Raw genomic sequence first — 24,239 nt, 5'->3', positions numbered from 1 at the left:
CACTACTCAGCTGTTTCATCCCATCTCCCACCCAGTGTACATTTGTCCGTTTTCGCCAGATGTGTCTCTTGCAGCATAGCAATGTCAATTTGATGCCTATCTAGATTGGCAAATATTTGCCTTATTTTCTTGGGATTATTTAGCCCCCTGACAATCCATGTTACCATACGGATCAATAATTTACCCATATTTGTTCCTATTCCAGAGTGTGTAATATTGCTTAATGACTGATCTTAACCCCTTGTTGGTGCATATCATACATATTATACGTTTATGTGTACTGCTCCAATAACCTGTTAGTCTCAATGTTGCATTTCTCACTGTACCTCTGTGCCCTGAACCTGAGAGAAAATACAATCCCACTTTCCCTCCACCCACTTTAGCATCCCAATTATGCCAAAGACATACCCAACTTAATAACAACAACAACATCATAAGTTCATTGGGGAATACCCACAGGGGGGCCACTAAGTGCACTAACACCCGCAAGGCGGATGCAGCCAAACTCTATATAGAATAGCCAGTTATCTTGTTACGTATAGAGTTATCATATATGTACTTCACTTTCAGTGCATCGTTCATCCATCACTTGACATTCCTGTACACATCATCAGCTGGTTATGTTACTAGTTTCTCATTTGATATGTTAACACCAGTTGGGCATGCTTTACAATGTTCTTACACCTAGTAGTTAATTCCCTGCTCCTTGACCAACACAGCCATCCTACAGCTATAGTGTGAGAATATCTGATACCCTTCTATCTCTTAGCTGTCTTACATACAGATTCGCTCTGCATATTTATTACTACATATATTGTGTGGCACTATAATATTATCATCCTCGTCCTATCATATATTTGTATATCTACTATATATGCTTTTGCATTGATACAACATTAGGGCATATATAATGTCCCATTGTCCATGTCTTATGCATGCGTCGTCTGCCCATTTAGCAAGATATCCATCCTACCTTATGCAGTTCTGGTCCGGGTTGCGAAAGGTCGACCTTTACATTGCACGTGGAGAGATCTTGCCTTACCGTCCACCACTGTTTCATAGACAGTCAACCTCTTCCATCATCTGATTGCGAGGGTGTAGGTGTGCGCTCCGTAGATTTCCTTTTGGATTCCACTTATTTAATGAATTCGTTAATAGCTTTTGGCGTAGGTAGTATTCTTGATTGACCCTCATAGGTGACGTGTAGCCTCGCGGGATAGAGCATGGCATATTCCACTCCCATGTCTCTGAGGTTTTTCTTCACCAGGGCAAATTCCTAGCGTGCTGTTTGTACCGCCAGCGTAAAATCTGGGTAAAAGGAGACGTTATAGTTGCGGTATGTGATCTGTTGTTTTTCTTGCACCAGGTGCAAAATCGTGTCTCTGGCCTTGTAGTTCAATATTCGGGATATTTAATCGGACGCGGTGGGGTTCCTGGCAGTGATCGATGTGTGCATTCAATAATGAGTAGGGGGTAAAAGCTGCCTGCTCCGAAGATTTCACACAGCATGTCCTCGACAAATGTTTCTAGGCGCCCAGTATTTGAGCTTTCCGGAATTCCTAAAATACGTATGTTATTCTGGCGGGATCATGCCTCCAAATCTTCATTCTTGTTTTTTATGCTCTCTGGCAGCTTTTTCATTACTCTGCACTTCTGAGCCGTTGCTCCAGATTCGTCTTCCACCGCTGATATGCGCTGTTCCGCAGCATCTAAGCACTCACCCTGTTTATCTAATTTTACGGCTATGTTAGCCACTCATGCCATGAGATTGTCTATTTTGCTGTCAATGGCTTGCTGATTCTGTTGAATGACGTGTAGTGCAGCGTCCATGGTGGATTCATTGGCGCGTTCAGTCTCCAGTTCCGTGTCAGAATGTGCTGGGGTTGTCCTGAGGGTGCGGCGTGCATCAAATGATAATTTGGGCTGGCTTTGTCTGTTTTGCCCATTTTCCCCCAGAGAATGCGTCGCCGTATTTGTTCTTGATGTGGTCACTTTATTTGGTATGTCTCTGTGCGCAGTACACGTTGGTGCTTAGGGTAGTATTGGCGTTATCTGCTATGTTAATCCGTGTCACTGCACGGTTCGCGGTGGTGCTCAAAACTCCTGTACGTCCTATGGTATACCCTCATATTGATAGTGCAGGGGCGCTGTCACGTGACAACGTTGTGTGTGGATTAATAGTCTCCCATGGTTTCTAAACTACAGCGGCTTGCCTCCTTCCTCCATATATTTATCATGACTTTGCCCAAGTGATCGTGTCGCACTCACACTGCAGCTGTCGCGTGGTTACTGGATTGTTGTACGGATATATGTAACTCTACACAGCACCACACAATATGGGTAACGGGGGGCACGGGTTCATCACCACAGTCCGTATCTGTCCACTTGCATGATGGTGGGCATGGAAGTCACCTCCCCAGATAAAGCATTGATGTGCCATTAATAAGTATTTATGCTATACCTCTTCGAAGAAATGGGGAGCATCCAGATTAGGACCATGTTGAACCTGTCATCCTCAGGTTGGTCTTTCCCCCAACCTTTTGTCCTTTGCCTCCCATTTTTGATGCACCTTTTTGTTGGCCTTAGGACTTTGAACTCTTTACCACTGACGACCAGTGCTAAAGTGCATGTGCTTCTCCCCTAAACATGTTCACATTGGTGTGTACCCGATTAGCATATTTATTTTACCTGTAAGTCTCTTGTAAAATTGGATACCATATACCCAGGGCCCTGTAATCTAAATACTATTAATTGGCTTGCAGCACTGACTGTGCCACCCACACCGGTAGCCTTTCAAACCTGTCTCAGGCTTGCCAGTGCAGGGCCCATGTGTGCAGTATACTGCCACCTTTACTTGGCATTAAAAGACACTTGCCAAGCCTCAAACTCCCCTTTTATTGCACCTAAGTCACCCCTAAGGTAGGCCCTAAGTGACCCGAAGGGCAAGGTGCCGTGTAACTAAAAGGGAGGCCATGTACCATTAAGTTTCACATGTCCTGGCAACGACAAACCGCAAAATTTGATTTTTCACTGCTGGCTGTGAGGCCTACTCCTAGCATTGGGAAATCCTTAAAATGCCTTTTGCGCTGTAATTCCTGATTGGAAAGGTGGCTACTTCATGTTTAATATCTTTGGTATGGTGGTGATAAATCCTCTTTAGTGGTAACGTTGGATTTGGTATTACCCTTTTAGAAATGCCACTTTTAGTTAGTGGACATTTCTCCTCTCTTAACTTTTCTCTGTGTGCCTGCCTCAAATACACATCTGGGCTGGGTGGCAGCTACTCTGTGTATACTGTCCAGACAGCCACTACACAGGAACGGCTGGGTGTGACGGGATATATCTGCATTCATCTCATACTGATAGTCTTCCTAGATAGGGAGAGGGAGAGGTGGTTCACACTTACATTAGAATAGGTTGTGTCCTGCCCTAACACAAAGGGCTGATTTGCGACTTATTGTTAGTCTGTAGCCAGAGCTGGATTGAAAGGGTTGCTTGTGCACTTCAGAAAGTTCCTTTGAAGTCACCCCTTACATCAAAGGAACTTTTGGGTATAAGAACTAGGGCTCTAGCCCTATCAAATCATTACGCTACTGGACCTGGAAAGAACTCTGCTGGAGTGAAGGCTGCTGTGCTGAAGGATTGCCACTCGTGTGCCCGACTGTTCTGAGGAACCAATTCCCTGCTTTGCTGAGCTGCCCTGCTGACCTCTGCCCTGCCAAAGGACTAAGGACTGACACCCAGAGTGACTTCAAGGGCTTGTTGGCTTACCCCCTGTTCTCCCAGAGGTCTCAGGGACATCAAAGACCATCATCAGCTTCTTGCTTACACTACTGCAGAGGTCGTTCTGCAAGGAACTAGCACTCCATTCTGTGGGAGATTACAGCGCTACCCGAGTGCCGCGTGTTCAATGCCTGTGATTCACTCAGAAAAACCTACATTGTTTGCTTTTCCTACCCGACTACAAAGGCTGGTCTGAATGAACCAGCGATCTGCTGCCGCCTGGCTCAATGCACTGTGTGCGCCTCACAAGAATACCCTCCTTCCTTTTGAAGCCACGTTGGAATTCGGACAGGCGGCAGCCCGTCAGTTCCTCTCGCCGCCTTCCTGTGTGGAGTGTTGCCGTAGCAATGCCTGGTCCCACCTCAACCCTGCGGCCCCATCCAAGGAGGTCTTGTGTGGCATCAGACCTGGGCGACCCCTGTAAGCTGTACTGCGCTCCATGCAGACTGCTGAACCTCACTCAGGGCACGGGTCCCGGGGTGAGAAAATTCCTTGTGCACCTCCTGTGCTTGTGAATTGGGCCACAAGTTTAGGTACCTATTCTTTGGTAATTAATTATCTAGCGATCCTTGATAAGGATGGGACTCAGTGCACACGTGACCACAAGAAAGTATTGAACGCGAATGTCCCTTCAACGCTCTGGATTTTGCGACATGGTTTTAATTTTGCATTTGCAACTGCCTATAAGTTGAAAAGCACTGCTTACGTTTTTATTCATTTAAAATGAATATCTCATGATCTACTGATTGGATTTTTGTCAATTTGGTCTTAAATGTTTTTTATTGGCATTTAGTAGTAAATATACACATAACGTGCACAGAAACACCACCCATTACAACCAAACCTATCAATATATTTTGCATAGTAGATCCATTGTCGCTGAGCCACAAACATTATGCATCTGGAGGTTGATATTGCCAATTCTAATTTGAGCACCACAGAATGTTGCATTCACCTCGTCCAGGCTCAGAGCCAGCAGACACTCCCAGCACATCAAGTCATAGCAACTGGACAAGGTACAGCTGTAGTTGAATATCCTCGCTATCATGTATTCATAAGTTCTTGTTGGGAATGCAGACATATTGTCAACTGCTAATAACTTTCAGTGCTGAACATCTGGTGGGGGCCACATCAACTACCTTATACCAAACAAATCAGCGCATGGCCATGTGCGGAAAATCCGCCATGCAATACCAATAAATTTATCTCTGCCTTGCTGGTTTGCATCCAATGGACAGAGCAACAGAGTTCTTGGCATCCCGCCGCAGGTGTCCTGCAGTTAAATAAAGTCTCTCAGCTGAAGCAACAAGCTGTGCAGCCCAGCTGAGGATGCCAGTCATTCCACTCCACGTCCTGGTGAAGCACAGGTATTCCCCCATACTCCAGCGGCACTCTCTGCAGCTTCACCAATAGTCTTGCTCAGCACCGAGACTTAGCCACCTCCTGTACAACCACACCCTTCCTTGCAACACAATCAAAATAGTCCAGGCTGTACCACACTTATCCAGCACAGTGATCCCCACAGGCCCTGCCAAGTTTACATACACCCTTGTAGGCTCCACACTCACAGCACTCTTTTTCACATGTCCCTACGCACGTAGTGCGGGCTGTCCCTCGGTGCTTTCTGGAAAATGAGCAAAGCAAGGCTACTCACCATCTGCATCGAGTTCAATCACCACTTAGCCGGTTACTTACTGATCTAACGCATTCCACTCCACCTAATCTGTCCTTCATTCTTGCCACTGAGTAGAAACGATAGTCCTGTCATTTTGAATGAGCAGTTGTGCACGTTTCCCTGATGGTAATGTTGGATTTATCCCTCCAACCTAGGGAGCCTCTCTAAAGTGGGACCATCCTAAGACAAGGCACTTTGGTGTCCCCATCAATCAGAACAGTTGATGTGAGAGGTGATGATGCTCAGTCCTGCAAGTTTTCTTCTGATGGATACTTTTATCTGCAGAGTCCTTACTTTGTGAGTACAACCAGGCACCAGAATTTGTTTAGTAATTGTCTCACCTACCAGTAGGTGTAGTGCAGCTCCACGTCGACCCTATCCCACCCCGGAAATTACAGCAGAGCCATATAAAATTATCTCCTCCTCACGCTGACATCACTTCCTTTCATTTTGTGCCTTCCGACATGGATCGAGATCTTGTTCTCTTACTTTTTCTTCCTGTACTTGAAATTTCTATAGTGTGCAAGGATATGTCGTGCTAAAACAACAGGTTTCAGACCCGGTAAGGGCTATCAGAAACAAAGGTCTGGGACTGACCTCACCGTTTCTCTGCTGTCTCTGATCCTTTCACGACTCCAAGTCTTGCGAAGACCGCTCCAGGAGCAGTACGAAGTTGCCTTGGGAACATGGGGGCAATCTGTCTCCAGCTCCAGATCTTCAGTTAAGTCAAAGTCAAAGAAGAAGCATACGTAGCTGAAGTGCTACTCTCCTATGTCCTGCCACTCTCATTCTAAGAAGTTACAGCTTCTTAGTCAGGATCTTCTTAGTCACCGATGCCTACCAAGGGACCCATTGCCCAACTGGTCCCGATGTGTCCCTAAATCCGAATGTCATTGGTGACACGGCAACAGGTGAAAGCCTTTAAGTAGGCCATGTTGCATATTTACAGCACTCTTCTGTTACCCTTTGGGGTGCCCCATGGATCCGAGGAGGTCTCCAGTCAGATTACCTCAAGAGGATCCATCCCTGACGCTGTCTGTGCCTCTCAACCTCACAGAGGATTTCAGCCCAATTCCACAGCTAATGTCCTTTCCAACTCCAGTATCACGATCCGCACCAGCCCCACCAGTGTGGATGCCGGGACCAACACGGACACATGAAGAATCTATTGTGCTTTCTGATTAAGAAGAAAACCTGACACTACCTCAGCCAAAGTCATGTCTTTCTCCAATTTTGCCTGAACCAGTACAGCCTCTTTCTGATTTGGACAGAACTCTGCCACTGCCTCAAAACATTCCAGTCACAACGTCTTTGGCACAGACTCCAAACATAGCTAAGATGACCTCGATAATTGTCTAGATAATGAATAATGAATGATGACACTAAGTTTTATATGGACCTAGAAGAATACAGTGGAGTGGATACTTCCCCCAGACAATGGGTTGAATTCTTCCAAGTCCGTCTACTGTAGAATCAGCCTCTTTCGCAGTGGGAAACTTTGCCACCTCCAATTACTACTGCTGAAGTAAAAATTAATGTGCTTTCAGACGTACTCTTGCCCGGGCAGACTTCCACAGAACCAGTCTTGTCCTTAAATGAGGCACAAACTGATACCCCGTTCTTGACTTCCAGTAAATAGTCAAGTAACCATATGACAGCTCGTGTCTGGAGATCTGGTCTTTCTTTTGCAACATCCTACACTGATAGGTTTAGTGTTCTAGGCATCTACCAACAGACTGACCTCATTCCACACTATGCTTCTGGAAAGGGAGTCCAAAAACATGGGGGCTTTTGGAAATGTGTGTTTTCCTCAGGTTGGCCTTAAGATCTGTCCATGCCAGCTGTCTTTTAGGACACTACTCACACACGTTGTAGTGTGGTTAGATCTTGCCAACTGTCCCGCCGGAATGCAGTGAACCTTATGCAAATTATGGAGTATAGGCAAAATGCTGTGACGTAAGTCAAATAATCAGGGTTGAAACTACTGACTGCTTGGGGAGAAAAGTTGGTCCTCTCTTGCTTATTAGATGTTAGGCTGAATAAGATCTACAGGTTTTTCAGGTGAAGTCCAGGTGTCCCTGATGGACATTGCATTTCATAGGACTTATTTTCTTGGTGACAAATCATACTCCGCATTGGAGCGCTTCAAGGAATGCGGCCGCTAGCAAGCTCTCTCGGCCTCTCTGCATACATGTGGCAGTATTTCCAACAGTTTTGCCTCTTTCGAGATTTTAAGCAAAAAAAACAAATGATGAACGAAATGCTGAACAAATCAAACATTCACCCCCAGTCACAGATCTGGGTTTAATCCATCATGTTTTTGCTCACCACGCTACCCCAGTTTGGCCAATATGCAAATCAATCTTGACCCTGCTCCCTATAGAAACAGTCCAGCCCGAACTGCCAGGCAAGGTCCTCCCTGGACTGGAAACAAGTGTCCAGGAACTGTGTTGGGGTATCACCCCATATCAGCGAGGCTAGCTTGAATCCAGTGGCACAGTGAGCATGGGCCCATGTCTGCGTATACCCTTCCTGCTTAGGGAAGGTAAGAATGCCTTCTGTCTTCTTAAAAACGTTCAATGCACATGGGTGGACAGTATGATTGGTGCTGTGGGCCCGATAGACCAGAATCGTACACTTAGCTCCTAGGATCTACTCGACAGGATTCCTACTGGATGCACCCTCTAGGGAATCTTCTTCTCCTCGCAGGGCACTGTAGTCTTGGTTCAGGCAGAAGCTGGTGCTCCAGGCGAGTGTTTTTGATTCTCCTAGGTGATGTCTCCTCACCCAGCATGGGAGACTGGCAGACCCTCAATCCCTAGTCCTGGTCACAACCAGCAGAACTCATGCTGAGCTTCCCCACATTAATGTATGACTTCAGTTTGACAATTTAGGAGTCTCAAGCTCCCCTATTCATAAACTATTTCACAAATGTGATTTAGTGTGTCTGGCTTTCATGTGTGTGTTCTGGGGTTGCCCACTTTGAAGTACCCATTCCCCAATTGCAGTCTTTCTCCAGAGAACCTTCTAGCACAGTAGGAGTGTCTCCGTACTTGATAGCCCCAAACGCAGACAATGGGAGTGGCTAGAGGATCACACTTGGATGTCAGCCTCTGGGATATGTGTATCAAAAGGTCCGAAAGGCTTCCTCTCCTACTCTTTATGACTCTCTAATTAGCTCCATCTCCTTACTGAGATGTGTCCAGGCTCCTTTCACCAGTGAGCCTACTGAAGTGTACTGAAGAGCCTAGCACTTCCTTCCATCAGTGTGTGTTGGTCCTACCCAGCTCTCACGAAATCAGCAATCCACAAATCTGTCTTGGGTGCTCCTCTACCTCCAAGAGTCCCTGGCAACAGGGAACTACAGACCCTCAAGCACTGTACCTCTCACAGGCACCGATGCATCCTTAGCACTGCACACAAACACACAAGTAGCTCTCCATGTGCTGGCACATACTGTCTCCATGTGCTATAGATCTCACAGGCTCACACACATTTCATTGTGGTGCACTAACACATGCATGTGCTGTCCCCATATCTTCCCTGATGTAGGCCAAGGTTTAACCGAGCAAAACCAAAGGGGATGATGGACAGAGTGTTGAACATTGCAAGCACTCACCCCCAGTCAAGTGATCTGGGTTTAATCCATCATCATTCTTTAGCTCATTCTGCCACCCCAGTTCAGACAGGGCCATATGCAAATCAGTCTGACCCTGTGCCTCATGGGAACAGTCCACCCCGAACTGCCAAGCCATGTCTTCCCTGGACCGGAAACAAGCATCCTGGGACCGGTTTCGGGTTCATAACCCTCATCAGCCAGGCTATCTTGACTCCAGTGGCAAAGTGAGCAAGGGACCCACGTCTGGGCATACACTGCCAACTTAGGGCGAACAAAGCAAAACCAAAGGGGATGATGAACGGAGTGTTGAACATTGCAAGCACTCACCCCCAGTCAACTGATCTGGGTTTAATCCATCATCATTCTTTAGCTCACTCCGCCACCCCAGTTTAGACATGTCCATATGCAAATCAGTCTGACCCTGTGCCTCATGGGTACAGTCCAGCCCGAACTGCCAAGCCATGTCTTCCCTGGACCGGAAACAAGCATCCTGGGACCGGTTTCGGGTTCATAACCCTCATCAGCCAGGCTATCTTGAATCCAGTGGCAAAGTGAGCAAGGGACCCACGTCTGGGCATACCCTGCCAACTTAGGGTGAACAAAGCAAAACCAAAGGGGATGATGGACGGAGTGTTGAACATTGCAAGCACTCACCCCCAGTCAACTGATCTGGGTTTAATCCATCATCATTTTTTAGCTCACTCCTCCGGTTTAACCGAGCACACAGCAGCGGAACTTCGGAGTGGTCCAATAGGTCCCACTCCCATTGCTCAGGTCTTAAGGTCTTACATGATCACTCACTCTAAAAACAGTATTGTTCTACCATTCGGTTCATGCTACTCAATTCCCGGTGAGGACGGTAGCCCTCCACCACTGTGAGTGTAGTGCGTTCTGTACCCCTCTGTGTACGTGGGTGAAGGGACGACCGTGACACCAACCGTAGGGTTTAAGGAAGGTTTTATTTTTATAGTTCTGACAGGCTTATTAACCAACGTCTTTCGAGTCCTGAAAGTTAGTCTCTCCCGGGCAAAGGTACTGGAGTCCGTGGCGCTGTTCGTCTATAGGCGTTTTCCCCAGGAAGTGGCGTTCTTTCTTCGGGCGTCGGGAATCTCTCCACATGTAAGAAAGAAGACCAACAGGACGGAAAGCCGTTAGGTCACAGTCCTCTACAGGGTTTGCACCAAGGGGGCCCAGGGAGTGTGTGGTTTACACCCGGTGTGACTATTCGTATCTACAGTGCTCAGTGCAAGAGGGGTACGGTAAGAAAAGGTAGGGTGAGGGTAAGGGGGGGATGGAGTGGAAGGTCGTGGAGGAAAGATTTATATACAGCTGCGCACTACACGCTATCGTTACGCTTTCCTAGCCAAGCCGCCAAACGCCGCCGCACCTGTGTCAGCCACACTCCTCCCTCGGGAGTGTGGCACGGCGGTCCGCAGGGTCGTTGGCCTCCTGGCTCGCCTTGTGGTTCAGCTTCTCCTCCAGCTCCTCTGGAGGCTCCCTCTTCGGTCCTTCCGGTTTCTGCTTCCAACGTGCTCCGCTTCTCCGTCTCCTCGGGTTCCGCCTTCCTCCTCGCGGTGTCTCCACACCCTGTGTACAGGACTTCCCCTGTTTTAACCAATCCAGAGCCAGGGACGTCACGGAGGGTCAGGGCTTCACCCTCGTATGCCGACGCCCACTTAAAGGGCCCGCTGTCTTCGTATTCGCTAGCAGTCTCGTTTCCGTGTACCCACTCGTGATCCTGTGGAGAAGCCGGAAATGACAGATCAGAAGAGGTCGGACTCCACCATTCCCGCCGGGTAAGGTCACCAGTTTTACATTCCTCCCCCCCTGGATTCTCCCGATCGGGGAGAATGGGCATTCTGGAGAGAAAGTCAGGGTTCCCATTGTCAACCCCCTTCCGATGCACAACCTTGAAGGCAAACGGTTGCAGGAAGAGAAACCAGCGAAGTATTCTAGCGTTCTGGGACCTGTTTCGGTGCATCCACTGGAGGGGAGCGTGATCTGAATACAAGGTGAAAGATTTACCCTCCAGGTAATACCTCAGTTTGTCAATGGCCCACCTGATGGCGAGGCACTCCTTTTCCACCGTGGGGTACTTCTGTTCCCTTGGATGGAGCTTTCTGCTGACATAGAGCACAGGATGTTCGACGCCGTCATCCCCTTCCTGTGATAGCACAGCTCCTATGCCGGTGTCAGAGGCATCAGTCGCTAGTGAAAAGGGCTTCTCAAAGTTAGGCGGGATGAGAACCGGACTGGTGGTAAGGGCATTTTTCAGTGTTTGGAACGCCCTGATGGCACCGTCTGATGGGGGGCTTGGCAGTACGTTTTTGACGTGTTTCTGCAAAAGGTCTGTTAAGGGACTAGAAAGATCTGCGAAGTTTTTTATAAACCTTCGATAGTACCCTATAAGACCTAGAAATGCTCGTAACTGTTTCTTTGTAGCTGGGAAAGGAGTTCCCGTTATGGCTTTGATCTTTTCCTCCTGGGGTGCTATGACTCCTTCCCCTAACATGAAGCCCAGGTATTTCACCTTTGGGAATGCCGCTCTTGATTTTTTTGCATTCACATGGAGTCCGGCTGCCTGTAGTGCGGTTAATATATTGGACACATGTATCAGATGTTCTTTCCAGGATGAACTAAAGATTACGATATCATCCAGATACACCGAACTGTATGAGGTGTGTTTTGCCAGCACTCTGTTCATTAACCGCTGAAAGGTAGCAGGGGCTCCATGGAGTCCAAATGGCAAGACAGTAAACTCAAAGAGCCCATCTTCTGTTGCAAATGCCGTTTTGTGGCAATCCTCCTCCCTGAGTGGTACCTGCCAATAGCCCTTGGTCAGGTCTAGAGTGGTAATGTAACGGGCATCCCCGATCCTCTCTATTAGTTCGTCCACACGGGGTATTGGAAATGCATCAAAAGAGGACACGGCATTTAGGGCTCTGAAGTCCATGCAAAAACGGGTAGACCCGTCAGGTTTAGGGACCATAACTATAGGTGAGGACCAATTACTTTTAGATGGTCTGATCACCCCTAGGCGAAGCATGTCCTGTACCTCTTTTCGTACATCAGCCCTTTTTGCAGCCGGAATGCGATAAGGCCTTTGCTTTACTATTTGACCCTCTTTTGTTCTTATCTGATGCTCTGCCAAATGGGTGCCCCCAGGTGTGTCTGAGAAAATAGGGGAGAAGGGTAGGAGTGTCGACCTTAGCTCTTCTTTCTCTACTTCTGATAACTCGGGGTTCACTGGTAATTGACTCAAGGTGGACCCATTCTTTTCTTCCGGTAGAGTGAAGTTGGCCTGACGTGGACACGGTCCAATCCATTTTTTTAGAAGGTTGATATGGAAAGTTTGCCTCCTATTCTGGGACATTTGTAAACTGTATGTTGTACGACCATACGTTTCCATAACTCTATAGGGACCTTTCCACTCACTTCGGAATTTTTGGGTTGAGGAAGGAAGTAGTACCAGAGCCCAGTCCCCTTTTTCTAGGGTCCTCCACTTCTTTCCTTTGTCATAGCATTGTTTTTGAGAAACTTGCGCTTTCTCTAAGTTTGAATATGCCAGGTCTCTCAATTTACCTAACCGAGATCTCAATTGCTGGGTATAGTCTAACAAACTTCTCTGCTCTGCAGCCCCTTCTGTTTCCCATGCTTCCCTTGTGATTTCCAACAAAGATCGGGGTTGGCGGCCATAGAGCAATTCGAAGGGTGAAAATCCCAAACTACTCTGTACCTGAGCTCTTATGACATACAACGCTAGAGGTAAGACTCTGTCCCAATCCTTATTTTCGGAAGTCAGTAGTTTTTTCAAGGTGGTTTTTAGGGTTCTATTGTACCTCTCCACGAGGCCGTCCGTTTGCGGATGATATGCGGACGTTCGGATGTGATGGAGATCAAGCGTTTTACACACCTCTTTCATCATCCGTGAAACAAAGGGTGTTCCCTGGTCCGTTAGAATTTCACGTGGGAACCCTACTCTTGAAAACAGCTCTACCAACTTATCCGCTACGTTCTTAGTAGTCGGGGTACTGAGCGCAAAGGCTTCTGGGAACCTAGTGTTGTAATCCACCACAACAAGAGCGTATGTGTGGCCACGGGATGTACGTGGTAGTGGACCAATCAGGTCCATCCCTACTCTATCCCAGGGATTGCCTATAATGGGCATAGGCTGTAGAGGTACTGCTGGTGGACGTGTTAGATTCTTTTTTTGGCACACCTCGCACTGTTTGCAATATGCGTCAGTTTCCTTATATATTCCTGGCCAATAAAAGAGTCTTAGAATATTCTGTGTAGTTTTTTCACTACCGCTATGCCCAGCAGTAAGGTGGGTGTGAGCATAGAAGAGTATCTGGTCCCTGAACTCCTGGGGTACTACCAGTTGGGTAGGTTCTCCCTCTTTGCTTTCTCTGTAAAGCAGATCATTTTCTATTCTGAACCTAGGGTAGTTCTTGGTGGTGTTGGTCTGTGCTACGTGTGCTGCTTCCCAGGCGTTTAACAGAGAGGGATCATTGACTTGTGCGAATTTAAACCCTTTATCTAACACCCATGGGTCTGCTGACAGGTAGGCTTCTACAGAGTTTTCTTTCAACTCTCTTTTAAACAAGGATAGGAAGTCTGGGTTATCTACTCCAAGTATTAACTCTTCGGGCAAAGACCTCACGACCCCCACCTTTACTGAACAGGGATCTCTACCTATAGGGTGTAGGGTAATTCTGGCCATGGGGTAGGGTTTGACATCCCCATGGACGCACCTAATTAGTACAGTCCCTTCCTGGCCTATCTGATCGGGATGTAAGAGTCGCTCCTGAATTACTGATTGTCGACAACCCGAGTCTAGTAAGGCTTTCACTAACTTCTGATTGACTCGTACCCTTACGTAAAAGGAGGGGCCCATTTCTGAAGAGTACAGGACCGCCCTTGGGATGTATCCGACCTCCATGGGTTCTTCTGAGGGTTTCCTTTGGGGGCACATCCGGGCTATGTGACCCCACTCCCCACATTCAAAACACTGCGGTCCTCTCGTAGGGGGGCCGTCATACTTGAACTGCCGTGTTTTAACAGGTTCTGGCATAGTCTTTTTTTTCTCTGGTTTGGTTGACGATGTTATAGCTTTGGTACTTTTCTCATTCTCCCAGGGAAAAGACTGGGGTGCTGCTCGATTATAGTTGGCTGCCATTTCTATGGCCTGGGCTGCCGTCAGTCCGGGGTGTTGTCTTAGCCATCTCTGTGTCCCATATGGTAAGACCTCCATGAACTGCTCCAGTATAATACTGGTCATGACCTCTTCCTTACTCCGGATATCTGGCCGGAGCCATTTTTCAGCCGCCATTTTTACTCGTAGATACATGGTCTTTGGGTTCTCACCCGGTATTCCCTTCTCTTTTCTAAACCGCAAACGGTATGCTTCCGCATCCATGCCTAGGTGATCTAAAATCACTGCTTTTATCTCGGCATACGATGATGTTCCTGATTGATTTGCCACTTGATAGGCAGTTTGTGCCTCTCCCGAGAGTAAAGGCGCCAAAAAGAAAGGCCATTTTTCTTCCGGCCACCCACATGCCCTGGCGGCCCGTTCAAAGTTTAACAGAAACGCGTCCGGGTCTTCCCCATTCACATATTTTTGTAAGGCTACCCCTGACGGGTGTGGCCCTATTGGTCGCCGGTCTGTGGCGGTTGTCGAGAGGGGAGTTTGTACAACTTTTTGGATGGCGTCCAACTGTTGGGTCATAGACATTTTGAATAAGTCCCGGTCAGCGTCAGCTGTATTTATCTGTTGGCCTATTGCCCATTCTAATTTTTGTTGTCCATCAATAAGCGTTTGGATCACTTGTTCCATTGCCATGGTCGTTTGGGAAGGAGAGGATCCCACTTCTGACACCAGTGTGGACGTGGGTGAAGGGACGACCGTGACACCAACCGTAGGGTTTAAGGAAGGTTTTATTTTTATAGTTCTGACAGGCTTATTAACCAACGTCTTTCGAGTCCTGAAAGTTAGTCTCTCCCGGGCAAAGGTACTGGAGTCCGTGGCGCTGTTCGTCTATAGGCGTTTTCCCCAGGAAGTGGCGTTCTTTCTTCGGGCGTCGGGAATCTCTCCACATGTAAGAAAGAAGACCAACAGGACGGAAAGCCGTTAGGTCACAGTCCTCTACAGGGTTTGCACCAAGGGGGCCCAGGGAGTGTGTGGTTTACACCCGGTGTGACTATTCGTATCTACAGTGCTCAGTGCAAGAGGGGTACGGTAAGAAAAGGTAGGGTGAGGGTAAGGGGGGGATGGAGTGGAAGGTCGTGGAGGAAAGATTTATATACAGCTGCGCACTACACGCTATCGTTACGCTTTCCTAGCCAAGCCGCCAAACGCCGCCGCACCTGTGTCAGCCACACTCCTCCCTCGGGAGTGTGGCACGGCGGTCCGCAGGGTCGTTGGCCTCCTAGCTCGCCTTGTGGTTCAGCTTCTCCTCCAGCTCCTCTGGAGGCTCCCTCTTCGGTCCTTCCGGTTTCTGCTTCCAACGTGCTCCGCTTCTCCGTCTCCTCGGGTTCCGCCTTCCTCCTCGCGGTGTCTCCACACCCTGTGTACAGGACTTCCCCTGTTTTAACCAATCCAGAGCCAGGGACGTCACGGAGGGTCAGGGCTTCACCCTCGTATGCCGACGCCCACTTAAAGGGCCCGCTGTCTTCGTATTCGCTAGCAGTCTCGTTTCCGTGTACCCACTCGTGATCCTGTGGAGAAGCCGGAAATGACAGATCAGAAGAGGTCGGACTCCACCATTCCCGCCGGGTAAGGTCACCAGTTTTACACCCTCCCGGTCTAAAAAGACTGTACAATGTGACATATGCCGTGGTCATTGCATACAATTTGGGTAAATCTGGAAATGCGTTAAAATCCATGGGAGCTGCGCGGGAACAACATACAAAGAGGGCCAGAGGAGGTTTAGAGACCAGCAGGAGGTACCTCCCGATATAACAATAAAGAACACAAAAGAAACCCTTGGGTGATAAAATTGGAAGAATGCTAATGGGGTGACTCTTTTAAAGGACTGTTTCTCTCACTCACCCAAAGGGGGCATGCTTCATCATAGGGTAACCTCCTCGCACTATGAACATAGTCATACTGCGGGCTACAACTCGCTCTCTGAGAGAGAGGAGCTCAGGGATGTTTTGTTTGTCTGAAAGAGGTATACTAAATCCCTTAAGTGAAATAGGTGTGGTGAGGGTCGCTAAACAAGAATACATGTGAATTAAAACTAGTTCAGGGGTACGCAATTGGTTTTATTCGTCCGTCCCCAGACCAGGGTAAAAATCATATTATAACAGGAAGGGATTAACCATTTCATAGACTGAATATAGGTCATAGCTCAACATGTTTCAGACTTAGTACTCTCATAAGAGGTGTGGCAGACGTCTTCAGGACCTCCTGAGTGTTACTACAAGATGTGTGTAACAAATGTGTAAACAAAAGAAAATTGTTGAATACAGAACCAGTGGATGAAGTGGTACACCACTCAGTCAGGAATCCAATGGCCAGAATTGGCTGAAAGATACAACATGTTTCAAACATCAAAAATATATTATGTGTGGTAAAACATTGCATTTATTCCAAACATTCTAGTACACAGCAAGTTCCTGGAACCTATGATAGTTAGCATTGCTTTCTGGGGATTAATACATCAAACAAGACTGAGCGTAAGTAATTGAGATGTATCAGCTTACCTACAAAGGGCAGGCAACCTACTCCAACTTTACGTTGGCGCAAAACTGAAGGTGGCATCGAGTCCTACAAATTTAAGAGGACAAGTGCAAATCAAAAACTCGAGAGACAAAAGACTCATTTGCAAACCATATTTCATGAAGTTCATGTTTAAAAGCACATAATGTAGAGAGATACTATGGGACTGTAGTAGAGCCTAAACTTACGCATGTTAACAAAGCAAGCAATATCCTAAGTGAGTTGGTTCTGATGGTGGGGTATCAAATGTCAACAAAAAAAAATGTGCATCATGTGCTGTAAGTGTGGAATAATGCTATAACTGTTGTGGCCTTTGACATATAGCGGTGTAGCATTTACATCATAAAAGCGGTTTGTCTCATGGGCTCATAACCAAGAAGAGAGAAGCAAGAAATGCGGTATGTAGCGCAGTTGGCCTATGCTCTTTCTCAACTGTACAGAAAAGTGAAAGACAGTCTATCCGGTGTCTGTGTAGTCTGGCCCGGTTGACCTGACTGTGGTACACTGATGCATCGTAAGTTACAGCTCGGGTGCTTGGATGTAGCCCTGCCTACAGACAGGGACTTTAAAGCCCCAAAATATTTATCAACAAATGTGACAGGGGAGGACGGATTACACGCCAGTCTTTGCATGGCTTCATAAATCTCACTTAAGTTTTGTGTTGTGCACGTATCATGTTGCCTGGTGCAAACGTGACGCACTCCGGGTCGTAAATATGACCCCAAGTTTCTCGATTATTGCTGAGTACTCAAAAAACCTAATACACTATTTAACAATATTTACAGGTGTGACTAAAGGAGAAGAAATACTCGCTGAAGAAATTGTTACACTTGTCAGAGAACATATTGGTCCGGTGGCAGCATTCAGAAAAGCAGTATTTGTGACGCAGTTACCAAAAACTCGTTCTGGCAAGATACCCCGTTCTACGCTTAGTGCTCTTGTGAATGGCAAACCTTATAAGGTAAGCTCTAGTACGACCCCTAAAGTGACAATTGAAAGCTACACTTTGAAATGTGTGATACTATTACTTTTAATCCCATGTGATGAAATGAATACTTAAATATTGGCACTGATAATTATACTGATCACAGTAACCGCTATATCAATAATTAGGTTTGTAGACATAAACTAGACTCTTTATAATATGTCTCAAATCTGTAGATCAGCTAGTGCTATGCATTTTTGCTATGTTTCTATTTGTTTCTTTTTCACCTATATTTCTAAATATACTGAAGTGGAGTCTTCACCTTTTTTCAGCTCAGGCTCGATGAATATTACAATAATTTTGAAATTAACACTACAGCAATCTGATTTTTGTTAATCTGTTTCTACTATGTTCTTGGAAGTGAACGATTTTATCAGATGTGACTGAGGAAACATTGTCCCTAACATCTTTATTGTGATGGCATGATTTTTAATGCACCTTCAGTAAAGGGTAAGAGGGTGTGATTATCCATCAGCCTAACAGTTTGCGTGGCAAGCATATGGGTTTGACAAGTGAAGGTGAGCCCTTCCCCACAACAACAGTGTTAATCAGATTTATGCTGGAAAGAAGGTATAACTCTTTAAATATTTTACAAATCTACAGCACATTAATTAATGCTGGGAACAACCTTTGCTGTGCTCTCCATGCATAAGGAAATTTTTGAGCCTTCATCAAACTCAATAATCATCTATGGTGATGTTAATGATACTCAGTCTGAGGTTCGCCATCAGGGTGCAGGATGTTAAGTGCCAGAACCTTATTTCCAGTTGCAGCAAAGTATCACAGGTGGCCATAGACTGGGAATATGCTAAAACAAATATATTTCAGGATAGTAAATGAGATAGCCATCTCAGATAGTCCAAGGTAGTTTACATTCAGAATTAACCCCTATTTACAAGAGACTTCTAGAGAAGGTTAAATAGGCAAAATAAGAAGTTCCATTGTACAGCACACAATTTAAAGGGAAAGCACAGGCATACTACTATTGTTTAGCAGTGGTAAAGTGCACAGAGTTCCAAACCCACCAAATTCAGTCATGCAAAAACTGGGTAACACAACTAAAATGGGGCCATTTCTCATACAGAGTGTGCCCCTTGCACTGTGAAGGATTTGCGGATACCACTGAAAATATTTCATTGGTGTTTCCGTATGTGAACAACCAAATGTAATGATTGTGCATCGTGGAGGGGATGACGTAAGCACAGTTACTGGTAATGCTTTATCTTTCTATATTAAAGAAACATTTGGAAAGTTAATGAATCTCTTTTGCAATCATGCCTTTAAATCATTAAACATCTATCACAGGAATAAGTGGAAATGGCTCGGTCATTTTTTGTCACAAATTGAAAAATTCTGTAAACATGTCAACAAAGGGATTTCTGCATATGAATCTACACATAACTGATCATGAACACAATAAGGCTCTTCTCAGAGACACCCTTACTTTGTAAATGCAATTTGTTTCAGTAGCTAATATTTCTTTGTCAGTTTTTTGGAACTGAAATTCTTTGCAGTTCAAAGACAAAACCCCATATTACTGCATGGTTTCCCTGTTGTTTCTTTGATGGATTCGCAGGGACATGTGTACCAAGAGAATTGCAAAAAAATATATTAACAGTTTGTCAATCCTGTAAACAGCAAGGGTTAAGCACAGAATCTGGTCTTCGGCCATACTCTGTGACCCGCAATCCTCAAGAGGCTGGCCCCCACCATACACACCAGAAGTGGGCCGTACAGCTCAGCCTCTGGTCAGCTCTGCAACCCACACTCTGCAGGCAACCAAACTCCCATTGTACACAGCTTTTGGATATACATAGATGGCTGGGTCGCAGGCATAGGCCATAGCATGGTCTTTTGGTATCCACAGTGAAGGGTGGGCTGCAGCATCTGGCCTTTGTCTAGGTCTTGCAATACATCCTTCACAGAGGACTGAAACACCCACATTAAACTTGTTCTTCAACTTTTGTCTGTTTGCAGCAGTATTGGGGTGCAGGAACATTGCAACCCATTCTCCACAGCCATTCAGCCCCTTCTGCACACCGCCAAAGGCTTTAGGGCCTGGCCTAAGGCCTAAAGGTAGATGCTGTTGTCCAGTATTTTAACACTTTATTCGGACAAATACAAAACGGATTCTTGAAAACATTACTTTCAGATACCCAAGGTAATTTTCCAAGCCAGCATGATGTAATAATATTGAAACAGGATACCTTTTAAGCCATCCAAGAATTGGTTTGCAATTTAGCACATACACTTAAAAAAAAATCACTGTATTGGAGATATGATCAAAACATGTTTGAGGTTAAAGAATTAGTTTAATTTCTACACACCAGAAAGGAGGAAGTATTTGCCGTAAAACTAAGAATAGTATTTGCTGTTTTATTAGTTGCATGTAAGGTCACACTGAGAGGTTTACAAAACTTCCAAGTAAGTTTAGTGTGGAATAGTGTAATGTGTATTGTTGTACAGTAGAGTTATGCACAATGGAATAGCATAGAGTGGAGGGGCATAGAATGGAGTGACATAGAATGTTATAGCATACATTGGAGTGGGGTAGAGTGGAGAGGCGTACAGTGTAATAGCATAGAGTGGAGTGCAATAGAATGGAGTGGTGTACAGTGGAGTGTGGTACTTGAAACAGACTGAGAGAAAGTGGGTGAAGGTGTGCAGACCTAATGTGGTAGGAATATACAATATGAGGTGTAAATAGTGTAAGTGGTTTTAAAGTTCTGAGTGTTAAAATACTTAGTTATATATTCTGCTGTGTATACTGCGGTATACCGCAGTAGGTGCTGATGAGAAGGCAGTATGTGATTGGCTAATGGCTGTCTCTACAAAATGTAAAAGGCAGCCATTTAGTTTTTAGCATAGTTTTGCTGCATTCTGGGTTAGGGCCTTAGATATAGGTAAGTAGTACTTTTTATTGTTGTTCCCCACCTATTGCCACTTTTCTAAAGTGGTAATATGTAGAGAAATGTATTTATATGTTTTTATATAGTTTACAGAGAACCACACTTTTAACAAAAAAAATGTAAACAGCACTGTAATTTTTAGGTATTACTGTTGTACTCCGTAGGCTTTTTTGTAAAGAATTAAATATGCAAAAAATTGAAAATAAACTGTAGTACACTATATTTGTAAAATATAGTGTAGTACAGTATTTAAACATTTTTAACATTTCTTTTTTTATTTGCCTTTAAGTACTGCTGTACTTCCTAGAAAGTTCTGCAATACTCCGTACATTATATATTTACAAACACACCGTAACTCCTTCCGAAGTACTGGGACCCAAGGAGGGTGGCGTATACGCCGGCAGGGCGTACCGGCAATCGTATTCCAAAAAGCAGCAAAAATGTGTATCATAAGCTCTCAGGATAAGAAGCAGGACAACAGTCTGGTTAATCCAAGTTTAATTCACAACGCTTTTCGACTGAAGCCAGTCTTGATCACGTGAAATGAACACACATAGAATGGTAGCTAATAAAGTTGTATGCATTTCATGAAACTAGAAAGAGGGACATTGCTATGTCTGTGGCGGCCATATTACAAAGGTATATCAAGCATTGCTCAATGCATAAATAAGTAAATTTCCAATTGGTTGCACAGAAAATATACAAATACTAAACATAGATGAAAAGTTCAAACCATATGTAAATTGGCAATGCTAACATGATTATGATAACGGATCAAGCCCCAAAATGACCAATAAAACATACAGAGGACGTGTCAGTGCCGATGGCGGCCACGTTGGAAAAATGAAAATAGCATATCTGAATAGAGAAACATTAATATCCCGATCTTATACATCAATAGTATGCAATTATTCCCAATGCACAGAAGAGCCTAGTTGTATTGTAAGTGCCAATACTTATATATATTAAAGCAGTACTTCTCCAAATATAAAAGAGGCGTACAGGGCTAAGAAATATCTCCCACAATAAGTGTATACAAGGCGAACAGTACGTGCACGACTGCTGGAAGTAGTGCGCCAGTATAGAGAGCACTACGCTCTAATGTAAATAGTTGTAAAATACATATAAGCAGAGATCTTGGCTCAGAGCCAAACGCTAACCCGATACTAAAAATAGGAAGTAAGTAAGAAATACTGTCTTAGTAAACCTACAGTCGGTTAGGGATGGCCGAGTGTGGGAGGAGGGGGGGGAGGTTTGGGAGGGTTGGTGGGAGGGGAGCAGAGTGTGTTCTACTGTAAGTTCAGACTGAGCTGTCAGCCGTAGTTGATAAGCCACAAACTATTACTACACATAGCAAAATATATACCATGTCAAATACATTTTCAATAAAGCTCACTTAAAAGGTCACATGCCCAACCTACCCTTAAGAAGATAATGTAAAGGCAAATGCCATTTCCAAAAGTCCCCTTAGAGAATTCTCATGTCTCAAATCATGACACACAATGTAAGTATAGCATGACGATCATAACAGATATAAGTGACAAACCCTAGGAAAATGCCTAGCATCTTAATGTACATGGGATAAAAGTCAAAATATCCTGAATTGTACCAATCCGAAGTTACCAAAACAAATACTTAAGTGCAATTCCAAAGGTGAAAGGTGAGGTGCTGGATAAGCGAACGATGAAAAGGGTAGGATGCCCGTGTGGGTGAATACCAGTGAGTAGGCCCCTTCCTTTTCGTCTGCAAAAAATAGAGAAGAGAAAGAGGATTACAAATACTAAATAACCACAAATAACAAACATCTTCAGTAAAACTAACAGTGTAGATCTTAAAAAACATTCTCTGAAAACCCCACATTAGGAGGAGGGAGCGGGTAAATTAATTTAAAAAAAAAATAATAATAATAATAATAAAAACCAAGTTGCTGAATTTCTAAAAGGAGCGATACCTTCCTCCAATAGGTGAGATCAGAAATATTAGAAAAGCAAAGACAAAAAGGCCATAGGACATTTAACATCTTCCTCTAAGGTGAATTGCTAGTTCCTCGTCCATATGGAGTCCACCCGGATATTTAGTTTGAAACTCAATAATATATTTGGACTCTCGTTGTCTGAGAGTGAGCACCCTATCTCCTCCACTTGGATTCTTAGGAATTTGTTCAAGGATTATGTAACATAATTCTGCTGAATTAGAAAAATGTTTGTCCTGAAAATGGCGTGCCACTGGATACTTAGGGTCATTGTTATTGATCTCCCTGAGATGTTCGAGGATCCTCTTCTTGGCCGCACACGTGGTGCTCCCAATGTACCAAAGCTTACAGCTACATTCAATAGCATAAATCACTAAAGTAGTGCTCCAGGTAAGGAATTGGGTGATTTTCCTTTTGACCCCCCATACTCAACAGTCCCTCTGAATTTGCTGTGTCTGCATGCTTTGCAGTGGCCACAAAGGAAAAACCCTTTTAGGCCGAGACTTGCAGTGTTGGGGTAGTTGGTGATATCGGTTTTTACTACCAAATCACAGATATTTCTATCTCGTCGGTATGTCACATTTGGTCTTTCTGTCATAGTGTTACCTATGGTTCCATCATTCTTCAGAATGTCCCAATACCTGGCTAGGATGCGTTTGACGTTCTGTGAATCAGAGTTGTATGTGAGAATCCGATTCAACCTCCATACCTGTTCTATCCTGTTGGGTCTGTGTTCTCTCAACACCTGCTGCCCTTTCTTTGGCTTTCTTCAAGACCCAATTGGGATAACCTCTGATTTTGAACCTACCAATGATGATTTCACTTTCTTTAGCATAGGCAGCAGGGTTGTTACAGTTCCTTTTTGCCCTCAGCAGTTCTCCATACGGTATGCTCCTTTTGAGTAGGCAAAGGATACTCTCTATTAGTGAGAGGGGATTTGAAGCAGTTTTCAATTCATCACGTTTCCAAGTGGGACATATGATGGAGGAGGAGGCGGAAAGAAGAGAGGCTGCTCTTACACTATTCAGTAGAAAACCTGTTGCGGGAAATAAAGTGGGAATAGCCAACAAACCCAATGCCACTACACAACCATTTGAAGAGAAAATTAAAAAGTTAGAAAAATTGAAAAAAACAGAAACGTCGAAATGGTGGGAAGCCATTTATTTACAGAACTATGTGGACCAAGCTATGGCCCCCAGAGGACTGAGAATATTCATAACCCCTACCTATGAAGCACCAAACCCCAAAATGCTTGAAGAATAGTCAGAAAATTTGACGCAAAGTTCAAGAAAAATGTTGGAAATATTAATTAAATATGCATGGTCAGATAGGGAAGAGGTACTGAAACAAATCAATGCAATTATGACAGAATTACAGCAGATGTCAGACCCAGAAACTTTGAATAAATCACTTGAATCTATGAAGGAGAGACTCAAAAAACATGAGGAAGAAATTAAAGCAAGGAAGCAAAGAAAACTTAATAGAGACTATACTGACTATGAGTCCGGAAGAATACTAACCTTCAGCAAAAATTATGATCATTTATATCTTAATCAAGAGATTCCAACTG

General features: G+C 45.0%; 1 protein-coding gene across 2 annotated transcripts in view; it reads left to right on the top strand.

Moving 5' to 3' along the window:
* Positions 1–24,239, top strand: part of ACSS3 (acyl-CoA synthetase short chain family member 3) — a 1,078,787-nt gene that overhangs the window by 1,018,319 nt on the left and 36,229 nt on the right. For both annotated transcript variants that reach the window (XM_085652976.1, XM_085652977.1), the window contains one exon: positions 17,589–17,764. In XM_085652976.1, the coding sequence (XP_085509102.1) occupies positions 17,589–17,764 (176 nt within the window). The remainder of the gene's footprint in view (positions 1–17,588; positions 17,765–24,239) is intronic.

Source organism: Triturus cristatus, chromosome 4_1 (assembly GCF_964204655.1).
Source record: "Triturus cristatus chromosome 4_1, aTriCri1.1, whole genome shotgun sequence".
Classification (NCBI taxonomy): domain Eukaryota; kingdom Metazoa; phylum Chordata; class Amphibia; order Caudata; family Salamandridae; genus Triturus; species Triturus cristatus.
The sequence above is the reverse complement of the archived record's forward strand: the minus strand, read 5'-3'. Positions and strand labels throughout refer to the sequence as shown.